The sequence below is a fragment of the Apium graveolens genome, chromosome 2 (genome assembly GCF_009905375.1).
Source record: "Apium graveolens cultivar Ventura chromosome 2, ASM990537v1, whole genome shotgun sequence".
NCBI lineage: Eukaryota > Viridiplantae > Streptophyta > Magnoliopsida > Apiales > Apiaceae > Apium > Apium graveolens.
Genome location: NC_133648.1, coordinates 297,745,534 through 297,754,364, shown reverse-complemented (window position 1 = coordinate 297,754,364; position 8,831 = coordinate 297,745,534). Strand labels below are relative to the sequence as shown.

Sequence of the window (8,831 nt, the reverse complement as noted above, 5' to 3'; positions counted from 1 at the left end):
AAACTCCGTACTCCATTGCTTAGATTGGCAAGATTGGTAGAGGCCATGATAGAGACAATATATTAACGACATTTGATTGTACATTTGGAATTTCGGATTGTTGGATTGGATAAAATTCAGGACCAAGTTTTTTCCTTCATACTTTGCAGTACTCAGTTCAAAACTAAAACACATAGTGATAAGCAACGTAGTTCTCTTTTCCACAGACCATTGAAAATATTATGCTTGATTGGGGAGAATGGAATGGAATGAATAAAACTAATGAGAAATAATACAAGTTGGAGGAATGATGAAAATTTGTTGTGATAAAAATGGTGAAGAAAATGACTAGGATAAGAAATGGAGCATTACTTCCCAAAATGGGTGTTTGAACTTTAGTTTAGGATGTAAGGAATGGAATGTAGGACAGAATGACAAATGTGAACAATAATATACATTTTAGTTCAAATTTCATTTATTCCATCCATTTTCATTCATCCCAACCAAACACAACATTAGAGTTTAGAAGTGAAAAACTATAAATACCGCTACCAGATCAAAAATAAATAAAAAGCATGATTTGTCTAAAGCTTTGTCTAATTTTCTCTATATTCTGATAACACAAACAAATTCAGATCTATACGGTAACTTCTACATCAACATCCTCACTAGTATGGTCTAACCATATCTTGAACATTTTAGAAAATGATATTAATTACAAGGGCAGTTTTTACACAAGGAAAGAACAGAAGAGAAACCCCTTGCAACTTCAATCCACAGCTGAATGAAACAACCGGACATCTTTACTGCCACAGATTTGCAACTGGATTCCCTAATGGTATGACCATATCAGTATTGGGATACTGCAACAATTTCAGAAAGAGCTACACCTTTAGAACATAAATGTTTGTGGAAGTAACTCTGATAGCAAATAAAGCTGCATACACTTCCTAATCGGGAGTAGGAAACAAGACCAATCAGTTACAACAACAATGATAATCATGAACTTTCATAATGCACATTCCAAAGTTTTTTCTAGGCGCGAGGATGAAACTGCAAGTGTTACCGTATTAACGTGCATAATGTGCACCTACGTATGTGTTGTAAATTACATTTCATTTTTCCATATTAATCAATAGGAAAAAGTACAACTACACATTATTCTTTGAATATATGAACAGGAAAGCATAGAATAGAAAGCTAATAATGATCGAGTTCGTTCTAATTTCTAATGCCGTCAATGCATGTCAAAATCGAAGTTTCAGTGAGAAGGGTATCCCGAACATTGAAAGGCCACGTCATTTCCAAAATAAAATCTATTCTAAAAGCATTAGTGCAGATAATGATAGACCAGCTATCAAGCTTACGGGTGTAGTTGCACTATCAAGAAAGTACGTGGTAAATAAAGTCAAATATTTCCAAAATTACTTGAGGATGGCTAAATATTTCTCATGTTATCCTCGAGCCCTAAATGCATGATAGTTGGATAAGTCTTGAGGCATATTGCTGGAAGATACATCTGGTCTTGAGAATGGCATTTAAACCAGTAAAATGGCATTCATGGCTCTAAGGGTTGGAATGGATGGGGTGCTACATAGCTATGTGCTAACCGCAACATGCATATAAATGCTCAACATAGTGAAAGGGCATTTTAGGATGGGATGGAAAACAATGTTGTGAACATAGATTTCTATTGTATTTGTTATCTATTATATATGATAATATTAGTTATACATAAAAACATAACTTTATGAAATAGATTTTGTTTGATTATGAATTTGGAAGTGATCATTCTTTGGTAGTTAACCTAATATAGTAATTGACCTTGATGTTATTAATTTTTTTCCAACACATTACTAACAAAAAATCCGCACAAGTTAAAAAAATTGTATAAAAAATCGAATAAAAACAGAAACCGATAAACGGTCCCGAAACCGGAAAAACTGTTTTATACGGTTTGGTGGCAGTTAATAGCAATTAACCGTACCGAACCGCATGTATTGATTTGGTAACGGTTAATGCTAGAAACCACACCATGTACATTCCTAGAGAACATATCAGTTACGAAATGACAGAACACACCAGAATTAGTAAAAGAAAGTGACACACCTGTTTGTCATTCACAAGCAATCTTAGTGTCAAAGCTGCTAAGACAAATGGCAAATGCTTGGAATGCAGAAATTGGATACTGGTAATCCATGGTGAACAAATCTTTTCCCACTTTCCCAAACTGGAGAACAACCTTCTCTGGCTCCAATCCAACAACACTACTATCTACGCAAGCAACCAGCTGAAAGTTTTTAACTGAGGCCACTGTAACACGACCGTTAAAATTCAGACACCAACACTGTAGTTGCTCATGCCACCTAGGAGCTTTATTCCTCAACATCAGTATCCCATCTTTTTCAGTAGACAAAGATCCAGATATTGATTTTGATCTGAAAAATGGGAGGGATGGAACATTGCGTACAAATTCAATTTGTGTTGGGGCCACTCCTCCAGGCTCAATAGCAGATGCGGGGATTGCATCCATGACACAGTGCATTCTTCTTGGACCCCTGTTTCATTTAGTCAGTAAGCATTAAGGTGGTAACAACTGGGTAGTAATTTTATCTTTCTTATTCTTTCTATAATCATTTGATATAGATATCAATCTTCATTTGATAAGCCATTCCTACATCAACTTTGGTACTGTTCTCATTTAAAGCAAAAGGCAAGGCGACAAGGATTTGCCATTGAATGATTGAGAAGCGAGAGCCTAGGTGATCGTCTTATCAAATATAGGAATTCCAGATTACAAGATTATATAGGCACACACATGCATATACATAAACATGAACATTAGTAGACACATTAACAATAACAGATCAAAAGAATATTTATATATCATTTTTTTGATAAAAATACAGAATAAGCAGCCAAAATAAATTAAAGAAACAAAAAAGGAAAAAATTGACAACACAAGAAAAACTGAAAAGTAAGAAAAATGTCCAGAAAAATAAATAAAGAAAGATGATTATTTTCCCAGAAAAATGAATTGAAGTTGGAAGGAGCTGTCCTGTTAAAGAAAAAAAGAAAGCAGTGCCCGGCTTGCAAGAAAGACTTGGTCACAAGGAAAGACTAATAAGAAAAGCTTGATCACAACTTACATTACTTTGGGCTACCCAATATATTTTTTTGACTGATCAAAAAACTTACCCCCAAGTCATTTTTCTCAACATTTACTAATAGACCAAATAAAGTTTCTTCTATATATATGTGGTCATCTGGCAAAAGTAGCCAAATGAAATTAAAACTGTGAAAGTGATTGTCACCATGAAATTGCCTTGCCCCAGGCTTAATAGACTTATTAATCTTTATTGCGACTTCACAATACACTTTACCACATAAGATAATTTTTTGTGAAAACTTAATTTACCTGGAACCCAACACATTCAACTCATAAGAAATGTGAGAAATGGGATAACTTTCAACAGGGACTCTGGGGAAGACATGTCTCATTCCTACTCTAGAAGAATGACATCTTAAAAGACCTTCAGTTCCGGCTCCGGCATTTGGAGGTTGTGCATCAAAAATTGTGAACTTCGTCGACAAAAAGTTTGATCTGTAAAATAAACATTAGATTTAGCGTTTAAGATTGTCAGAAAAAAGTCAGTAATGACTACTAGTAATACATACTACCTCAACTTTCCAATGTAGACGGCCCTCGCTTTTGGAGTTGTCATAGGTGTTGAAGTAATGATATAATCTGTGCAAGTTGGACGTCTACACTTCCTCGCAGAAAGAAGAAATTTCCCATGTTCATTTAAATCTGCCATGGGATTTAAATTGTCAAAAAGCAAGTTTAGTTTTGAAACAATTTCATACTTCATATCATAAAGTAGTGGATATTGCATACATAATTAGAAAAGGAGAACCCGTCTTTCAGGGATTTTTTACTAAAAATTTGCACATCATGAAACCTTATATTCTACTAAAACTTTGCATATCATGAAACCTTGGTTTCCATAGGCTGACATGGATCATTCCCCTTTATGCTGACATAGGTTGTCTATTTAAAATCAAATGTCGAATAGCACCTAGATTTTCCGCCCACACAAATAAAAAAAATTGTACAAACATTTAATATATCTAATAAAAAATATCCCAAGTTCAATTTTAGTAAGTGTAAAGCCAAGGGAAATTTTAAAAATCGTGATCTTCTAAGGTCCTCGTTGGAACTATGGCCATATTGTTCTACAAATATAAAATCAAATTTCTCCAACAGCTGAAGAAACTAGAAATTTAAAATAGCTAAGAGTTACTGTTTATTTGTGTGTATTTTGTTCTTGGAAAAGCAACTTCTGAAAAACGAATAAAAAGTGGGTTGTTTAGCTAATTAAATTAAAAATTGAGTTTGATTGCATAAGATTTCACTTCAGGATTTGTCTATCGCACATTAACAAGACATCTCTGCTTTAACCACCCCACTTCAATACATCTTATAGCTTTAAGAACATGTTTAACACACACGTGTCAATTTAACCAAAATATCGACGACAAAGTTTACCGCAAAAATATATATCCAAAACCTGTACCCTCACTACTACAAAGTTCTCATCTTTATTCATACAATATATAGAAGTGTCACTCAAAAAATTGTGGCAACGGCCATTAACTAATTTTGGCATTTTAGTCGGGATACAAAATAAATTCACCAATGGATTATAACAAAATCTAACAAATATAATAATACAATCAATGCTATATTAGTTACCCTGATCTTCACAATCTTCACAAAGGTAAAGACTATATGTTTGGCAAATTCGATCCCTTTTGATAAAACACTGTATGAGTGAGTCTCTTGGACCAGGCTGAAAAAAGAAAAAATAAACAAGCTTAGCACCTGCTAAAGAACACTATACAATATATATTATTGTGTTATTTAACCAAAGAAAGATTCATTTAATCCTATTCTTGCAAGTCATATCAATATTGGAATTAACAAGGTATTGACGTTTGTGGGCTCTGATACTATTTGCAGGCTGATCCACACAATTAATACAACAATTAGTTGGGTTTAGGTCAACCACCCGCCTCACATTTTTAGAAACGTTTGATTCAGCAAGCCATATTTACAAGAAAAAATATACATGTCCTCTTATGGAAAATATTTAATCAAGAATCGTTTGTCTAAATATGTACTATTGCAGTTTCTTGTAAGCCGGTACTTGGTATTTTAAGATTTTTATTTGTGATAATAACAATCAAACCTATCCGTGTAAGAAAAGTGTAGCAATCAAAGTCTGTTAAAGTATATATCGACAATTGCAAATAGTTGAAAGTAACATATTTAGGATTTTTAATCTAGATTACAGATCATTTTAGTTGCAAACATTGTTTAAAGGTTATGCATGCTTGTAACAGATAACAATAAAAAGGTTGTCTACCAATTTGAAATAACTTAGAAGCAAATATATATCTAACATTAGGATGTTTAATTAATTAAGGATTTCGTGAAAAGTAAAAACAACGAATAAAAGAAAAAATATTTTTTTCAAAGAGGAGTATTAAAACTTAGTTACCTAATTAAATTTAAAATCTATGTCGGAATTTTCCAGACAGCAAACTCATCGTTAAAGCAGATATTTTGTGAACGACATAATAGATTACTTAATATGAACTCAACTGAAATTGATGAAATAAGTGATCGCCTCAATCTAAGCAAACAGACCTGCTTCAGGGATATCGGGAATGTCAACATACGAGAAAGTTCTGGAGTTTTAACGATTTCCTTCACTATATCTCTCCAATTCCGGCAGACACCAGCACAAGCAACCACATTCTGTCGATCAGGCCATGTACTTTCTGATTCCTCAATCCTGATCAACACATCCCTTAAGAGCTCAGGTGGCATATTAGCCCAACAACTCTGCATGAAAGCATCCACAGGCACTGAACTGTCCTCAACCAACTGTCGGGACTTTGACTTCGACCCATAACCAAATTTAACATCAAACCCCTTCCTAGAAAAGCTTTCGAATTCACTCTTCATATCTTGAATAATACTCTTAAACGACATTTTGCAACCTAAACATGAAAAGCAACAATTAAATACTTCAATATAACCAGTAAACGTAAATTATCCCCCAATAGTACCAATTAAATAAATTTCCACTCTCCGAACCTAAAGTCACAACCTTTACGTGCCGCCACAAATGTCATATAAAGCCAATAACTACATCAAACATTACTAAATCAAACTTCCCCATAAACAGAAACTAAAAACAATAATCCACATCCATTTCGAATAAAAATCAAATCTTTACTAAAATCACAAAACAACTCACCTCAAATTACTCTTCGAAAAAGATTCACATTCCAACCCTAGAAAAAACACACAAGAAATACACCACATATATCAATCATTCTCAAAACTAAACATAAAAATTACAAGCACACAACAAGTATAAACATCAAAGATCAAAACTTTAAACAAACCCATCAAAGATTACCAATTCATAAGATATAACAAGCCTTCAATTTACATGGAACCAGCAAAGATCAAACAGAAATGAAAAACGTGATACGATTTAATTCGGGGTAATCTTAAGTTGAAAATGGGATTAAAAGGTGAAATTGAAAAGGGTTATACAAGAACATGTATGCATAGTTGGTGCGATACACATTTGGGGTTCAAGGCGTTGTGAACTATGTGAGTGAGTGTGTGTTTTACTGTGTGCGGTGTGGGTTTTTACTGTGTGCGGTGAGGGATGCCAGCATACAGTGGTTTATTGGTTTTTAGTAACGTTGTCCATCTCAATCCGGGTCTTTTCGCTATGGGGCCCATTTACTAGGCCGTCAAAAGCATAATTCGGATATCAATCTGTCTATTTTCATATTCGGATCCGAACCGAAAATTCATATCCGTATCCGTATTCGAATTCGGAAATATTTAAAATTTAAAAAATAATATCTGAATTCGGATCCGACGAATACTATCAGGATACTTATCGGTATCTGAATCCGATTTTCAATCAGATTTTTTATTCTATATTAAAAATTAAAAATATAGTAAAAATTAAAAAATATAGTAAAAATTAAAAATTCTTTTTTAAAAATAAAAATAAGAGATAAAGTGATTTAATCATATTTTAATTTTTCAAAAAAATAATGTTATTCTTCTTTTCAATATAATCGTTATCTTTAAATTGTTGAACTCAAATGATTTTTTCTATATGTCTATAAAATTTGTATAAACAAAATATTTAATATATATTGGTACCCTAGGTATAAAATTTGTATAAATTTGTATATATACACATAGACACACTATAAATTTAATATAATATATTTTTAAATTATTTAAATATCTAAATATAAAATATATTTATTTCGATTCAGATATTATCGGATACGAATATGCCTATATCCGTATCCGTATCCGCAATCGTCAGATTCGAATACTGATAACATCCGTTTTGTTTCGGATGTAGATAATATCCGCTTTATTTCGGATACGAATGCGGATTTTCGGACGAATATCGGATTTTTCGAATTTTTTTGACAGCCCTACCATTTATAATAAATTAGGGTCGAAAAATCGAATCAAACCATGTTAATTCAGTTTGGTGGACCTGATTCTTTAAAATTTCGGATTGAATAGACCAAATCATAAATACTATAATTTTAATTCTTACTGCGCCTGAGGATGACTTTAGGTAATTCCCCGAGGTTATAAGATTCATATATACATTATTAATGACATTTTTGTAAATACCAATTTATAGTTTTAAATGGAAAAATGTTTCTCTTTTTTATATATATTTTACATAGTTTAAAAATTATGATCATATTTTTTTAATTTGTAATTATATTTAAACACTCTTAAAACTCTTTATATCTTATTTGATATTTTAGATTTTTATTATTTTTAGTTTAATTTTCATTTATTTTATTTTTGGAAAAAACTTCGGTCCGTTTGGTTCAAAAATTGAACCGAATCGAATTATTTCAATTTGGTTCGGTAAGGTCCAGTCCATAAGATAAGTTTGGTTCGGTTCAGTCCAAGAAAATAACATTTATATTTTTCGATCTATTCAGCTTGATTGATTTTGGACCGAACAGAAAGAATTCTTAACCCTTCTGATTTCTTTTTTATGTCCTCGTTGTTTTTACTTTTTATGATTAAAATTATATTATCTTTTTAATGGATAAACTTTATTAATTAATTTTGTTTAAAAATTTGCCTTTTCGAATATATGTTTTCATTAAATAGGTATTTGTATGTACATCCACACGATAATCACTTGAACAAACTTGTTGTACTTCAATATCCTTGTAGTCTTGTAGTTCTGGAGCGTAGAATAATTTTAATAAGATATGTGGCATTCGATCTACTTTGATATATTTTTTTATTGTTTAATACAACTGAATTATTTTCAATTAATATTGTAGAATTATCTATGATATTTGATAATCCACTCAATTATTAAACATGTTGGACGATAGATTACAATCAAATATATTTCATAACTGCTTTTATGGATTATTAGTGATTGTGGGTATTTTGATAAATTTGTGATCTTAGTATATGACTCTGTTTCTTTGATTTCTAAGACATAGAAGTGTCACAATCGTCGAATAAATAACGTTATTATGATCGAAAAAATGAGGTCTGATATCGATCCAAGCCATATGATGGAATTACACATGAGATAGTGGAGATTATAACTCCTACTAGTTTTATAGTAAGGTAAAAGTTATTTATAATATTTTTTAAGCCCTTAAAATTACGAATAAATCAATAATATTAATTCATTTTAGGTATTAAAATATCTTTTATTTTTTAATATATTTCTTAATTTTCTATA

The 8,831-nt window shown here is 31.7% G+C and overlaps 1 protein-coding gene across 4 annotated transcripts; it reads right to left on the bottom strand.

Moving 5' to 3' along the window:
• Positions 1-558: 558 nt before the first annotated feature.
• Positions 559-6,746, bottom strand: LOC141708635 (tubby-like F-box protein 3). Of its 4 annotated transcripts, none has more exons than XM_074512362.1 (9): positions 6,474-6,746; positions 6,309-6,345; positions 6,159-6,196; positions 5,693-6,048; positions 4,736-4,832; positions 3,661-3,790; positions 3,398-3,583; positions 2,089-2,537; positions 559-811 (listed from the first exon to the last, which is right to left on the bottom strand). In XM_074512362.1, the coding sequence occupies exons 3-8, from the start codon at positions 6,181-6,183 to the stop codon at positions 2,096-2,098; spliced, it is 1,236 nt and encodes a 411-aa protein (XP_074368463.1). In that variant the 5' UTR covers positions 6,184-6,196; positions 6,309-6,345; positions 6,474-6,746; the 3' UTR covers positions 559-811; positions 2,089-2,095. The 4 variants fall into 4 exon arrangements, with proteins under 4 accessions (XP_074368463.1, XP_074368462.1, XP_074368464.1 ...); XM_074512361.1 differs by having other exon boundaries at positions 559-842; positions 6,474-6,745; XM_074512363.1 differs by lacking the exon at positions 6,159-6,196 and having other exon boundaries at positions 559-842; positions 6,474-6,745.
• Positions 6,747-8,831: the final 2,085 nt, after the last annotated feature.

Coding starts and splice junctions, on each gene's coding strand:
- LOC141708635 (XM_074512362.1), bottom strand. CDS start 6,183: ATGACATTTGTGGCGGCACGTAAAG. Junction 3,791..4,735: donor TGAAGATTGTGAAGATCAGG/GTAACTAATATA, acceptor ATCCCATGGCAG/ATTTAAATGAACATGGGAAA. Junction 3,584..3,660: donor GTCTACATTGGAAAGTTGAG/GTAGTATGTATT, acceptor TTTATTTTACAG/ATCAAACTTTTTGTCGACGA.